The 15,340-nt window shown below is 46.7% G+C and overlaps 4 protein-coding genes across 4 annotated transcripts; 3 read left to right on the top strand and 1 right to left on the bottom strand.

The window, feature by feature from the left end:
• Positions 1-3,900: 3,900 nt before the first annotated feature.
• On the top strand, positions 3,901-4,944 carry ARB_06990 (uncharacterized protein; the record flags this gene model as incomplete). Its single annotated transcript, XM_003014382.1, has 1 exon — positions 3,901-4,944. One exon carries the CDS (start codon positions 3,901-3,903, stop codon positions 4,942-4,944), a length of 1,044 nt encoding a protein of 347 aa, XP_003014428.1.
• Positions 4,945-7,325: 2,381 nt separating this feature from the next.
• On the top strand, positions 7,326-8,482 carry ARB_06989 (uncharacterized protein; the record flags this gene model as incomplete). Its single annotated transcript, XM_003014381.1, has 2 exons — positions 7,326-7,489; positions 7,570-8,482. 2 exons carry the CDS (start codon positions 7,326-7,328, stop codon positions 8,480-8,482), a joined length of 1,077 nt encoding a protein of 358 aa, XP_003014427.1.
• Positions 8,483-11,462: 2,980 nt separating this feature from the next.
• Positions 11,463-13,179, bottom strand: ARB_06988 (scramblase family protein; the record flags this gene model as incomplete). Its single annotated transcript, XM_003014380.1, has 2 exons — positions 11,463-12,467; positions 12,526-13,179. The coding sequence occupies 2 exons, from the start codon at positions 13,177-13,179 to the stop codon at positions 11,463-11,465; spliced, it is 1,659 nt and encodes a 552-aa protein (XP_003014426.1).
• Positions 13,180-14,424: 1,245 nt separating this feature from the next.
• ARB_06987 (uncharacterized protein) lies at positions 14,425-15,225 on the top strand (the record flags this gene model as incomplete). The annotated part of the gene is made up of 1 exon (XM_003014379.1): positions 14,425-15,225. One exon carries the CDS (start codon positions 14,425-14,427, stop codon positions 15,223-15,225), a length of 801 nt encoding a protein of 266 aa, XP_003014425.1.
• Positions 15,226-15,340: the final 115 nt, after the last annotated feature.

The raw sequence follows: 15,340 nt of genomic DNA, 5'->3' as shown, positions 1-15,340 counted from the left end.
AGTTACTTGATTTGTCTTACTACGTGCAACTAGTACAGGAGGAAAATGCTAACTCCGCAAATGATGACGGAAATGATTGGATGATAACGGCGCTTTTCTTCATTTCCGCTTTATTTCATAAAATTCTTTCTCCCTTGCCATGTTTTCTTCATTTATCCTATTGATATTGGGATGGATCATGTATTGAAGTAAATCTTATACACAGCGCAATATACATAAATGGTTACTCGCGTATCGATCCTCTATACCCATTTGGCATTAACTCTATGGTTCTATAACCAGTCATATATTACATTGATATCCAAAGCATCTTATTATACCCCACCCGGAGCAGCCGGTGCCACCGGTGGTTGAATAGGCTTCATCTCTTTTTGAATTCGCGATATTTCCCTCTCCAACAGCTGTCGCAAGTCAATTCCCTTCGCAGCTAGGGCATCATGCTGGCCTTTCGATATCGATTTCAACAAATAATCCGACACCGCATCTCGCTCACGAGACATAGGCCTGCCAACCCCGATAGCCAACCTTATCAAAGCTGTAGGATTCGTCGAAGAGTGGGCACCACCGCCAGAAGAAAGCAGTCTAGCCTTGACTAAACTCTCTACCACACTCTTAATCCCATTATGTCCTCTTGAGCTCATTTCCGGCCCACCATATCGAATATAAAGGTTCCCGTAGGACCGCTCCAGTTCATCATGCAATAATATTAAATTCGTCGCGCGAACATGTACCATTGGTTGCATCCCTCTTGCCTTTTTCTTTCCGATATCCGGGGATGGAATGGGTATGTCGGACGCCAGATTCTCTCTTGCAAGCCATGATTTATATGCTCTTGCTAAAGATGGGCCTGATGTATTCATGTAGCTCGGCGATTGCCATAATGTTAAATGACTCCGGGTCTTGGGGAGGTAGGTTTCTGTTGTTAGGCCGTTGCTGAGGGTTGGGTCAGGATGAAATGGGGCTGCTCTCATGAGCTCCGCAAAGGAACGGAGAAGGATGTGGCCGGCGCTATGAAGAGTGTTGTAGTACGTTTGCCCCGGGTTGCCTATCGAGGCGATGAAGAAGGAGGAAGTGGCCGCCATAACTGGGCGGCGTGATGAGGTGGACTTCGTAGCTGTGCCCTTGCTTGCGTTAACTGTCCACTTAATGAGTTTCCTGACCGGGAGTGTGAAAAGATATAACCGTTCAGCGGACGCCTTTAGTGGTATATCACAATTATGTGACTCATATCATTCAGTGGTGGTGAAAACCACCGAGTTTTGCGTGTGTCTAAAAAGCTTTTTGGTGGATGATGACTCGATGATGTCTTCGTTCACTTTGCCAAGAACGCCAAGCCGGATGACACTGATAGTATTTTGAGCCTCATTCTAAGTAAGCATATGTCTGCTGCCTTCAACGCCTCCAAAAATACCCAAGTCCGTTAGCTTAGTGACTATTGGTCTGGCAGATATCCTAGTGGTGGCTTTCTCTATGATGGACTTGGGATGCATTACAGTGGGCTTAGAAGCCTTTGAGCTAAATTTTCCTTTCCTGGAGTTTACCCATTTCTTACTCTTCCCACGTCCAACAATGGTTAACTAACGACCTACTGGGCACTTACCAAATACTTCATCATTCCGTAGTTATAACTCCATCAGTACTCCGTAGGCCTATAAGTAACCGCTTTTTAGCATATAATAGAGTGTAAGTGGTTATTGGTGTGTGTTTTGGTAAAGTTTTAAACTGTGCTATTTATCTGGTAGGCACCACCAATACTCTTATATCTTCCTCTCTAGCGCTAGCTTATTCAATAGACTAGAGCAATACTCCAATGCTTTGTATCTGTCTTGGCTACAATATATAGGCTTACTACCAACACACGTTAAATATTAGCTGGGGCTCGGTTTCTAGATCTCACATCATTTATTCTCCGTTAAGACATGCACCAATGGTTTTACTTTGCGATAGCCATTATTGTCCAGCACCTGTTCAGGAATAAGAAGAAAGAAAATAGTCGATTTTAATACCGGGGTGATATGCATTATTGAGACATTTCCAGGGGTCAGGTAAGTATTCCCATGGATTTCACAATTTTAGGTAGCGGGTCGCCCCGCTGGGTTTAACTTAGATTTGAGCCTCATCTGCCAGCGACATATAAACAACTTTTCTCTAATTGGGAGTCTCTCCGAAGAATACCAACACCACTATCCCGTATATAGTTTATTAAGTACACAAGGATATGCAACCTGCTATGGTGGAAGAATCAACTATTGGATAATATCGTCTTTTTGGCTGCTTTGGATGCCAAAAGTTACAATAATGCTTGGAAGTGAATATCGCAATTTATCGTATGGTAATCGCATCCGAGAAATCTTTCGGGATATAGCATAGTTGTCGGCATTAAGCAACTGAAAAGGGAGGAATATGAGGTGAGGAGGCATACGGAGTTAGTTAAATGGAATTTGTGGTATTTACCCCCTTCGGGGCCGTCAACCTAAGGATTCATCCACAGGTTCGGGAACCGAAGCCTTCTGTTCAGGAGCGTCATTGTACAGTTGTCGTACATTCCCTTCAGCAATGCGCCCGACATGATATCAATTGACGGCATCATACTAGTTAGAGTCTAAGAAACCTCTCCTTCGTATCACCAAATATGCTGGTAGAATTCTTGGTATTATTGGTGAACTGTCCCGAGACAACCCCGCAATAAATGAATGTCTTTACTTGCCATGTTTCAGTTGACTTGAGCAAAAGACGTCCTGTTTTTATGGACAGGCTGAGAAACTCGGTACCGAATGAGACGGAAGTAAATAAAGGGGTAAGATGACGGACTCAGGGGTGCCCTGAAAATTGAACGCAATCTGGCACTTAGAGGTTTTCTCTATTTTGCGAGCCTTTAATGATCGACTGCGATACGGAGTACGGAGTACACTACTGCGGATAAACATGCCTTTCTGACGATTGCAGTATACAGACCCGAAAGTCTGCAATATACAGGGGAGGGGTGACCACTGGAACAACCATCCTTTTCCACATGTCCCGAAGAACTGGAACTTGCAAAAGGAATATATAACTAGTTGTCAGAGAAGCAAAAAGCTCACAAAGTAACCCCTTAGTTATCAAATCAAGACCGACTTTCGGGTCCAAGGACAGCTGGTCTCTGAAATTCCCTTTCCTTGCTTTTTCCCAGAAATCTGATTCTAGCTTCCCGTCTCCCAGTGCCCTGGGAACAGTGAGAATGGCCAAGCTACCTGTTTGAACCACTCGGGGATATTTCCTCCGTTATTTGCTTTTATCCACCCCGCCGAAAGATCATTGTAACAGATGTTGTCGATGGCTGACGTGCTTGCAAATCCAATCGATTGGCTATTTCTCTGTTACAGGATCTCCGGGGTGAGTGTATGGTAACAAGTCTGTAGTGAACAGTGTCTCCTATGAAAAAAGAAATGGGAAGCCCAGTAATGTTAAGGAGTACACATGGCATTTTCAGCATAGTTAAAAACACCTCCCGTGTTCCTTGGACAATTGACTAACTAGTTAACTAACTAGCTAGCTTTTCGGCTTGAAGACAACTTTTTTTGTGACTTGTTCGTGTAGTTATGTATGTCACTAGTTAGTTACCTGTTGTCTTCCGGACTAGTTAGCTAGTTAACTAGTTAGTGAAAAACCTACTCGTTAGTCATCATAATATATTTAGAACTCGTATCAGTTTTCGCACAAATAAACAGCTCTTCGACTGCCGGTTGTCATGCGGCTTACGCGGACTGTGGTAAGACGTATCTGGGACAGACAGGGACGGTAACTAGTCCTACTTACGAATAGCCACCTCTTCGTTGGGTGCGTTTCTTTTTCCTCCTCTCCTTTTCATTGTTGTCCTTTTTGGTTCTCATAGTTATATATATTTCATCGTCTTAGGCCGTGATGGAATATAGAGACAGGCGAGAGAAACGCGGCTCATCGCGAACTGAACGCAGTCGCTCTCCTGAACGGCGTCTCGTTCAGGAAAAAGACGGGGCTCAGCCAACACCCCGCTGTGCTTCTAAAGAGAACAAAAAACTTATCTCGTCGATCCTAAAGCGCATTCCTAGCTGCTCGGAGGGGTTTCTTCTTCAAGGCACCGACGTTCCACCCCTGAAGGCCGAGGAATGCCCTGGATTCACAGGCGTAAAAATACGCGTCTTGGAGAAAGACCCATTGGATGCAGCAGTAGAGCTGGCCAATAATACCCGCAGCGGAAGCGATACCTCAAGTAATGCAGTGTCGGCCGCAGGTGACACGCCAGCCACAATCCCTGATCATGGTCGCACATGCCTTCTCAACACGGCTATCGCACAGCTGCCTAAGGATGGTTGCGGTTTTGTCGAAAAGTTGAAGCAGGAGAAATCACTCTATGAAAGGAGCACTCTTTCTAAGACCCTGAATGGAGATATCTACCCCGTCCCAAGGAAAACGGCTGTATACTCGCCTTCTGTTGTCATTTTTGGGGACAGCCAAAAGCTAACACACAAGCTAAAGTCCCTTGAAGACCCAGCTTCACTACCTTTGGTGAGCTTTATCAGTACTCCTGCGATTGTACACCCAAATATTAGAGCTGTGCGGACTTATGTAGTCAAAGCCGACTGGAAGGGCGTAGTACGGCGGCTCCCTTCATATGAACAGCTGTACCATTTCAAATCTCACAGACGAGCCGTTAAAGAAAGCATCAGACTTCTTCTGAGGATCTCGGCATCCAAGAAGCACAGGAGGATTGTCGTATCAGTTCTCGGCTTTGATGAGTATATGCACCCCAAGGAAGACTCAGCCAATTGCTGGGCAGAAGTATTTGGAGAGCCGGAGTTTCAGGGAGGATGGTGGACAGATGTTGTCTTCGCTGTTCTTGACCCGCCGCCTCATCCTGAAAGGAATTACGGTCAGGGGCACATCTACATCAACAGGCTGGAAGGGCTTGCAGTTTCTCCTCCGTAAGGGTTGCTTCCTGCGGTCAAATATGGGAGGATTTTGCCAGAACAAGGCAGGGAGTTAGCTGATCGGAGCGAAAAAGTCCTATGGTGCTTGTATATTATAAAGGCGCCTGGTCTGATTTGTTAGGAATAGGGGTGGTTTGTTGGCCAATAAAAGGGGACCTCTAGAAGCCTGGAGTCCGACAGGCCCATTCCCAGAACCAGGTCTACGGGACAGGCTCCAGGTAGAGCTTCTTTTTCCTTTTTCCTTTGACTTCTTCTGTTTCTCGTAATCCGTACTGGTGCTCCGTACCTCCCAGTCAGTATCATTGGTAGGTACTCCGTAGTGCCAGTTGTCGTATCCGATGTCGCGGGCATCATTGTCCGTTGTAGCATCTAATATATGTCACCTCGATTGTGACTTGGATTAGGCTAAAAAGGATACTGCTGGGGACAGCAATATCATCCACAATTGTTGGTGACAAGGACAACTTGATCAGGACAGGGATGCCGTTGGCTCGTCATGCTCTTAAATGGGCCCCGTGGCCCACTCCACTGGAGAGAAGTTACCGACGAAAAGACAGGAGACGCAAGCTGACATGGCTCTGGGAGGGCGATCAGTCCTGGGCTGAATAACGGATGCGGGAGCGGCTTTGCAGAAGTACCCATAGGTCATCCAGACACAACGGAAGAAAAATATCATCCGTCATATTCACCTGCACCTTCCTTCGTCTAAGACCTAATGTGATTCGATCCAAGCCCGAAACCCCATATACGTTGTGTGACAATCACAGAACAAAGGGATGAAGGGATCGATTAATAATGACCACGTACAGAGTGGTTCTAGACAAGACCTTCTCATGCAGCCAACAACTTGTTAGTTCATGCATGGAGAAGTGCGCCGGGGTGATGGGAAGCTACAGCTGGATTTTCGAGCGATTTCAATACTAATGTGACGAGAAGAGTCCTTGGACAATAATACCTTTTCGGCTAGTAACCAATGCATCAAAGACAATCAATTATTGGGTTTCCTTGAGTATGCCGAAGGCCTCAGACCGAAGCAGACTATTTACTATTCAAAGCAAGTAATGATTGTTATTCGGATGACTTTGTTCAAAGTCAAGTCGTATTGGCAGGGGTCAAGCATGCCGCGTTTGTATGGAATAACTTATTAATCTGTACTCCTTAACATCCATGGATAAGAAGGCGTACTCCGTCTGGTGCCCACTTCCCCAGACCCATGAACAAGGCCCCGGTACTCTGTCATGATCATCGGCTGGCCACACCCTCCCAAGCATCTTCGTCACCTCACGCAGCATGCAGACACTTGGTAGGCCGAGAATGCAGTGCTGCTTCATACGGAGTATAATAATGTTGTCGTAGTACCCTATATTTTTCTGTGGCTTACTCGATACTCCGTAATCTGCGTAACTAACTGGTATGGTGGATGGTATCGGTCATGGAAGAAGCAAAGAAATAAGCGTTTGACCAAAATCCCACCACTCTGGGTCAGGGGTAGTTAGCCGAGCCGTAACTATTCTTCCATAAAATCGACAGGCTCCTCTCTTGAACCTGTTGTATATTTCTCCGCTTTCTCCTTTCTTCACCGGAGATCAGCTGCAGTAAACTCGCTACTGCGCGCATCACAATATCCAAATCCGGTCAGTCCGGACATCGTGGGTTTCTGTGGTGATGAAACATGTCTTCCCCTTGGAGAAAAGAGGGACAGCAAGGGATAGGCAAGGGATACTGACACGTTTTGGTCACGATGTATCATCCATTTGTGGAGCTGCTGGGCTTGGACTATTTCATGCACGACGACAAAGTTAAAAAGCAAATAAGGGTCCTGGAACTCTCTGGTTGGGAGATGCGGTGCAACCACCTCCCATCGCTGGTGCGTGCTGGTGCCGGCTTCAGCTCTCCCGACAAATGCAAACCGCAAAATTAGGTTGTCGCATGTTGCTCGTGCAATATATGAGGATTTAATTTTACCCTCAGGTCCCGCTGAGCTTTGCAAAATGAGGGCACTCGATCTACTTGGCAGCACCGAGCCGAGTTATATACGAAGCCAATTCCTCGCCTTCAACTGTCTTTCTCTCTCGCGCTTTTTCCGATGAAGGTTAAGGGGGGGAAAAAGAAAAAGGTCGATGTCCTGCCAGCGCAAGCACTAAAGTGACATGTGCGTGCATCGCACAAAGCAGCCCTCCACCCAGTCTCTTTTCCATGCTTTGCGGTCTGTTCAACATATTCCGGAAGTGTTGCCGTATGATAAGGAGTGTTATATTTGAAGAAGTAAGTATCGCCCCTTTCAAGTTATCTTCGAAGAAATTTATTTTTGCCCAGATGAAAGGACATCCATGGCTCTTGATTTGTAGCTAATGGCAAATTGTAGGTGGGCGTCATGTCATGGCCCAAACGAGACCGCATGGACACAGGAGCCCTCGGGGAGAAACCTCTGACTCTGACATAGATATGCCAGATGAAGGAGATATACCTGATGTCGATATAGACGTTAGTACAGACGGACAGTATTCATCTTTGGCTCCTGGAGAAGAGACTACAAATGCTGGGTGAGTTCAAGTACATTGCTACCGATGAAAACCTCTCTTACCAATTGTTTACTTGCATATATTAACTCTCCATTTTTCAGTTCCACCAAGTCCTTATCCGAACATGCTTACCAGGTGGTGGAGGAAAATGGCCGTCAATATTGTGACAATACATACTTCATGCCGAACGACGAACGAGAACAGACTCGCTTGAACATTGTTCATCAGATGTATCTCATCATCCTAGAAGGCCGATTGACAAAGTGTGCTCTCCCTCAATCGATAAAAAGGGTTCTCGATGTTGGCTCCGGGCCTGGTGATTGGGCGCTCGCCATGGGGGACGAGTTCCCAAACGCCGAAATAATAGCCACAGATATCAGTGTATTTGATATCCAGTCAGTTGGTATATGTCCACCAAATGTGTCCTTTCAAATAGATGACGCTCAAGGGGAGTGGACATTCAATGAGCCGTTTGATTTTATCCATGTCAGAGGACTGGGCGGTGGAATATCTGACTGGTCTCTATTTTACCAGCAAGCATACCAGCACCTTGCTCCTGGAGGGTTTATCCAGGTAGCAGATAGTGCTCTTTTGACAGGTGACATAACTCTGCCGAACTCTCCCCCAAACTCGTACCTCAGCATATACCTTGGGGCACTCGGCTCCGCTGCAGAAATGGCGGGGTACCCTCGAAGTTTTAATCACCTTCGTTCTGCAGCTTTCGAGGCAGCTGGCTTCACTGATATCCGCATATATGACACCAATATCCCTGTAGGCACCTGGCCTACGGATCCACAGGAGAAAACCCTTGGAAAAATGACGTTAATTGTCTTGTTTGAAAGCCTCGAGGCTACCAGTATGCGCCTCTTAACAAAATACCTTGGCTGGACAGCGGAAGAGGTTATAGATCTGTGTAAAAAAGTTCAATTGGAAATTTTAGCGAGCGAAGGCATGGGGGGACTGGTAAAGATAGTTGTGGCCCGGAAGCCACAACAGCTGCTGAGACCTTGCTGATATTTCCAGGTGGTTCTTGTCTCGGCGTTATGGACGTTTGGTAGAGTCCATGGGAGGTTATTTGGATAAATCCCTTAATGGCGATGTCACAATCCTACAAGTAGGATTGTTCTGGGGGTGAATGGAGCAGTTTTATGCCGTCACGTGTTGAGCCCGATTGGGAAAAAGCGACGTCCTTCTGGTGTTCTTTATGTTCGACCTCCATCGTATTTTCATGCTTGTGTTCCTGAGTCTGCACGAAGACGCTGTCCTGCTGACTATATTGTTGTATTTTTTGTTCCTTTCCTTCAGTCTTATTTGATACCCAGTTCATGGAATCCCGGAAGAATTTATGTCCCAAAAATGCTAGTTGCACCCCTGATCAAGATAGGGTGGTGGAATATATCAATCGACTCCTTCTTTCGATCGTCGAAGAATTATCCAAGCCCGATGGCACTCCGTCGATTTCAATGAAGCGCCGGTCTAATCACGCAGGCTATAATCTCAATCTCAGAACTGGCGCTCTAGAATCAAGTGATGAAGTCCGTACATATACCTATTCATGGCCAGGAAAGACAGCCCAAGAAGGTTGGCGGTTTGGTATGAAGTATTATGCTGCGTATGACTGATCTTTGGGTAATTGACTAACAGTCATCATTGTGACAAGGAGTATTGACCCGGATATTGGGTTTGATATCAGAAGCAATCAAGGGGGGTTTTATAAGTTCCAAAAGGGATATTTTCTACCAGGACCCTGTATACTTCGGGTCTCAAAGGCTGGTAGACAGGTACATCGATGATATTGCTTTCACACTCGATGTGGACAGAGCTGCCTTACATGTAGTAGGTTATTTTATTCAATCTCTTATAGGCCGTGGGTTAACATGGAGTGAAGGCAGCAGCAGCAAAAGGCGCAACAGGCGGAAATTTTAGGGTCACGATGAAGAATGGGTCATCAATAGACGTTGGCGCTTGCACAGAGGTAATGTAACCATGATTTTTGTCTCACGCATATGTTCCCTTGCTAAGATGCACCCCAGGGTATCGTAATTCCAAGGATTCATGAAGTTGAAGGAATAGATATTTCCGGTATCTCATGGATCCTGGTCATCGAGAAAGAGGTAAGACTCGCTAACCAGATACTGATAGAATTATATTGTTAACCGCATATAGGCAGTATTTCACCGTCTGATAACATCAGGCTATCACAACGCATCAGCGGCAGGAAATGGGATCCTCTTAACGGTAAGAAGCAGTTAATCTTCCTATAATTCAACCGATCCCTGGGTAGGCCTAATAATCACCTAGGGAAAAGGTTACCCTGATCTTAGTAGTCGAGAATTTCTACGCCTTCTTTCGAGGCATGAAGTATGCAACTCTAAGATGATTTCTAACCCTGTGCCGATATATATACTGGTTGACAGTGATCCAGATGGGATAGCAATAATGTCAACTTACAAATATGGGTCGATGGCCCAGGTGCATCGAAATGCCGATCTCAACGTGCCTTCAATACAATGGGTAGGACTGCAGGCTTCCGAGATGATGTCGGTGGCAAGTCATACAAATATGTCCTCACTAGTCCCAATGAGCCAACGTGACCGAAAAATGGCAGAGGCTATGCTTAAACGAAACCCAAGCGTTGCTGAGGATGGCCCGGAACCAACATGGAGAAAAGAGCTGCAATCAATGCTAGTTATGAATCTGAAAGCAGAGCTTGAGATATTGTATGAATCGGATGGTGGCATGGAGGGATGGCTCGATAGAAAAATGTCGAAGTTATGTTGACCAGCCGGTTTTTTCTATGGTTATATCGTCCACATCTTCATTGCTATGTTAACAGTAAGCATATTATTTAAACGTCCTCGGTAGAAATGCAATCGATAAAAACTAACCAAGCAACATAAGTGCGGCCGTGGTAATAATTCACCGCGCTATACCAACGCTAAACCACTTTCCTCCTTTAAAATATGCAATCGTAACGAGACAAAACTGTCCCACAAATAAATGATATAAAGTGAGGGTTGGAAGATCAACCGCTCAAATGGATTTTGTTTCCATTTCACAGTCCTAGTCCCTTCCTAACCTCTTCCCTCACCCTTGCTTCATAATCGGATCTTCTTTCTCGCCACATTTTAGCAGCCTCTACGTTCGCCGGACTTTCGTCATTGGGTTCAGCTAACATGCTCATAACACTTATAAGAATCTTCTCGACACTCTGAATCGGACTCCACCGCTCAGATGCATGCTCGTAGTGGTTTGGGTCGTCGCCCGGTGGGTGTAAGATAGAAATGCAAACGTTTCCGTTTTCAAATACTGCAATTTATGTTAGAGTAAATTCTTCTAGATCGAGCGGAATTGAAGGTAGAAGGGAAAGGTAGCTCAATCGTACTATTTGGATGCCACATATTCCCTAAAAATCGCATGGATGGCGGGCTGAGAGGGTAGTCCTTCGGGAACTTCAGTTCAGCTGCGAACACCCCTCCTTCAAACGGTGTCCCCTCGGGACCTTGTATTAAAGCCTCCCAAAGGAACATATCATCTTCAGTTATAGGGCCAGCTGTAATTCCATCGGGAGGAGAGGTTGAGAGGAGCTTATATTCGTGGAATAATCGCTTTTGGGCGACGGATGATGCCATGGTGTCTCGATATTACGGCGACCGTGGAAGCGAGAAAGTAATATACCGCAGTATACAGAGCCTGCGGAGTTTGACAGGTGCTAGCTTATGCTGGCAATGAGCTTGGTATCTTCGGTATCGTTTTCACGGGTTTTGCTGTTGGAGGTTGACGTTGTTGAAGGTGTCGTTGCTGGTTGCATGTTGGAATGAGCCACTGTGTGGGCCGCGAATAGTTAACTAGTTACCTTAAGCTTTCCTGTCTATCACCGAACCATGGCCAGGCAACATCCGTTTTTACAGAGTTCCACGTTTTGATATATCACATAGTATACAACTTCTAATACACAAGCCTCCATCTTTATCCAGTATGCAACAAGCTGGCATTAAAAAAAATCATCAACGTCACTGCCGTCAGCGCCGTCGCCGCCGTCACCCCATGGGTCACTGCCACCACTAGGCCAGGCGTCTTGCTCTTTCGTTGGGAATGGGCTTTCGTCTCTTTGCTCCCAAGGATACTGATCAACTTCTCCCCATACATCTTCATCTGCTCCTTGTTCAGTACCTCCGTGGCGCTGAGCTTGCTGCCCCTCCATATCTTGAGGTTGTTGTGCTGGGTCCTGGGGTGCTGAGCTTCCCCTACGCATAGCTTCATACCCTGCAATGGAACCAGCACCAACAGCTCCTGCAGCAGCACCTTCCATAGCCCCAGCTCCTCCAGCGGCTGTACCCGCAGCTGCCCCTGCCCCGCCTTCACCAAGGCCAAACAATGGAATAGGGACTATACCGGGGCCGCTGCTATGACGACTGAAATAGTCAAAATCGATGGTCACAGCGGTGGCAAGCAAAACAGCTCGCTGATCCAATGTCATGCTCGGAGCAGGTGTACTTTTCAATGGCTCTGTGCCCTTTGACTGTATTTCTTCAGCCGTGCTTGCTGAATCCATGCGTAGTGCATAAACTCCTGTGTCTGTGAATATCTCTCTTGCAAAGCCTGCAAAGTTGCGGTTAACGGATCCGAGGAGTTGAGATTCAGCTGAGCGCACGGAGAAGTCCCATGATAGAAACGGTTCATCGACATGCGCAAACTGATGCAAGCTTTTTTCCGGCGGAACTGCGGGTTGTTGAATGCCTGCTGGTATACGCCTCACCGGCGTATTTGGATGGGAGAGGAATAAATTGTACTTCCGTCGAAGTGGCGCCCAACGCTGCTGTGCAGCTCCTATAACACGCATCTGTGAATGTTCCAGTGGAGACACTTTAACAGATCCCGCTTGTGAGCCGGGTACATTGTGCTGTAGGTCAATCAATGGTGCATGAGTCCCAGCCGTATTGTTGTGAGGGTCAAACACAAATATTGTAGAATTGATCCAGGAGAAGGGCCTATGAAACTAGTAAAGCTATTAGACCCAGTTATATATATATGCAACAACTTTTGATAACACTTACACGCAAAACTTCATTTTGGTTTCTGTCGAAGACATGAGTGACAAATGGCCGGTGAGTGTGTAGCCACTGGCGAGATAGCATGCTACCCATCCCTTTTTCTTCTTCTGCCATGTATCCTACATGGTTTCCATGGGCATCCAAGATCACATATCGGTTTGCTTGTTCAAAGCCACTGGATAACGGAACATGGGTTAGCCACTGGTTAGAGTCACCCATCTTCCTATCTTCGTCAAAAAAGGGGTATGAAATTACTAACAGCAAAACATTCATCATCTCCAGTTGTCTCTGCACTACCAGCCCTGAATTGGCTAGGATCTGGCTAGAAGGATGGTTCTCTTTAAGTAGTCCATCCGGGTCTTCGGGGATGTGGACTGGAGCAAGCAAGGTGTTATATTGAGGATTCGTTCCGCTGCTGGTAGATGATGCATCACCTTGGCCGCCTGCCTGAGAACCAGCAGAGCTTTTACCTGGCTGTCCCCTGGAAGATGGGGTATTAGAAGGGTTATGCCGTTGGATTGGTCTTTTTGATCGCCTTTGCCATGGGTTCGGCCTGAATGATGCACGCCTCACAGCGCAAAGTCCTGCCGCCACGAGGCAGCGTTGCTTTGGGCGCACAGGTGCATGGAACGATAGAAGTAATCGGGCTAATTCCATTTTTATATTTTCAAGATATCCATGTTATTCAAAATACCGCAAGATATTCACCATGTAGATGCTGTGATGTGTAATTTGCATAAAAAATGCGCTTGGATGTTGCTAATCTTTTAAGAGGTAAATAACTAGTTAGTAGCGTCAAGCAAACGGCACACTATGACTTCATCGTACGTAGCTTGGAACGCAGAGTTGCAAATGTAATATAATTACAATGTCGACGGAATATTATACTTTAAATAGACATACACGAAAATTGATTGATTGAAGACACGGAAGCGTATTCGATTGACGGGAATAAATGCTCAGAATGTATGCTGCATGCCAGGTGCTTATAAAAATACACGTAACAAAAATATCGCTAAACCCAATTGAACCAGAAACGCCTTCTCACACCGTATACGGAGCGCAGATAATGGCATCGTCCCATGGTAATGCCCTGACGTATATGAATTCAAAGAAGAAGAGGCCGTGAGCGGGTTCATAGTAGCCCTTTTCGCGCGAGCTCTATCTTCCGAGCTGTCTCGCCGGCCTTGAAACCGCCCTTGGAAGCACATATGGCGCTTCCTTCCCCAAATTCAAACTTCTCCTCAACCCTAGGATGTGCGCAAGGGCAGTGATGTGGAACGGCAACGCAGGCTAGAGTGCCAGGGCACAGATAATTTGAACATTGAGCTGAAAGATGTATAGATTAGCGGAACGGGTCCTGGTATAGCAGAATATAGAGATCGAATACACACCTCCATTGTAAGCATTCTGATACCATGCGCTATCACTTGGTACATTGCCGCCGTGGCCTGATGATTCGTGGTGTTGTTGGCCACCACCAAACATTTGCTCGAAGAACTGGAACTGAGCCTGCGCGGTGGTAAAGAAGAGAAGCCCAAGCAGGGCTGTCCGGAGCAGGCTGACCATTTCTCAGTCCGAGTGTGGGATCCCGGGTTGTACGTCCGCAAGCTATCCAGAGTCCCTCGCAAGTGGATTGACTGTCAGCCGTCGAGTAGTTATCGAGTATAATGATTGAAGCCCGTCGTTGAACTAAACACGTTGCTCCATCGCCGATAAGCTTGATGGGCCGCGGACCAGTCACGTGACACAAAAATCGGACTTTTTGAAGCTTTTCAACGCAAGGAATGAAAAAAAACGGTCGACAGCGAGCAGCGGATTTCTATCTCGACAGCACCACGGTCTCCGAAGGTTGAGGAAAGGGTGCGTTCGAGTAGCTCTTCTCGAACCACTGGATATACCATGCTAAAACCGCAATTGAGGGCGCCGGTGAGGCTCCTCGAAGGGGTCTTCGCGCAGTGCACAGCCCAAACCTCGAGTCGACCGCATCTCCAAGTCTCCAGAGCCCTTACATCCTCTCTCCTACAGTCCAGACTACGACCGCAACCATCATCTATTATCTCGCAGCTCGGGCAGGTCCGATACGCCTCTCACAACTCGCAAGGTTCCGGAGCGAACAAGCACGCAAAGAACTCACCAGGACGAAGACTCGGTGCTAAAAAGACCGGCGGCCAGGCTGTGGTTACAGGGAATATCATCTTCAGACAACGAGGCACAAAATGGTTCCCTGGCGAAAATGTCGGGATGGGGAGAGACCATACGATCTTCGCCCTTGAGAAGGGATACGTCCAGTACTACCGGGATCCCGAGCGTCACCCGAAGAGAAAATATATCGGCGTTGTTTTCAACAAGGACGATAAGCTGCCCACTCCAAAGAATGCTGTAACGCGAAGGCGGCTGTCAATGGTTGCTGTTCCAAGAAAGACAGAAGAAGCTCCCGTGGAGGAACCTGCCGACTCATCCAAACCTGTCAAGTTGACACTCGTTGCGTCCAGCTCGACAGGCACATACCGATCCGGATACATGCACCGTGAGGCGAACTGGGAGATTGGAAGAGCGGCAGATAAAGCTGGAATAACGGTCCAGGAATGGAAGCGCAAGGACCGCTGGACCGCCTGGAGGCGCAAGCTAGAGAAGATAAAGCGTGTTGCACAAATGAAAGAGCTGAAGAAAAAGAAGAAGAAGATCAAGGTGAAGGCGTGATGACACCACACTTGAATTGTATTCATAATATTTTTGACTGGTTTATTTCATTGTACAATAAGACGGAGCTATCGACATCTATTTCACATATTTTTTTTCCATTACTACCTAATTT

Source organism: Trichophyton benhamiae, assembly GCF_000151125.1.
Source record: "Trichophyton benhamiae CBS 112371 chromosome Unknown Abenha-G-c-176a04.f1, whole genome shotgun sequence".
Classification (NCBI taxonomy): domain Eukaryota; kingdom Fungi; phylum Ascomycota; class Eurotiomycetes; order Onygenales; family Arthrodermataceae; genus Trichophyton; species Trichophyton benhamiae.
The sequence above is the reverse complement of the archived record's forward strand: the minus strand, read 5'-3'. Positions and strand labels throughout refer to the sequence as shown.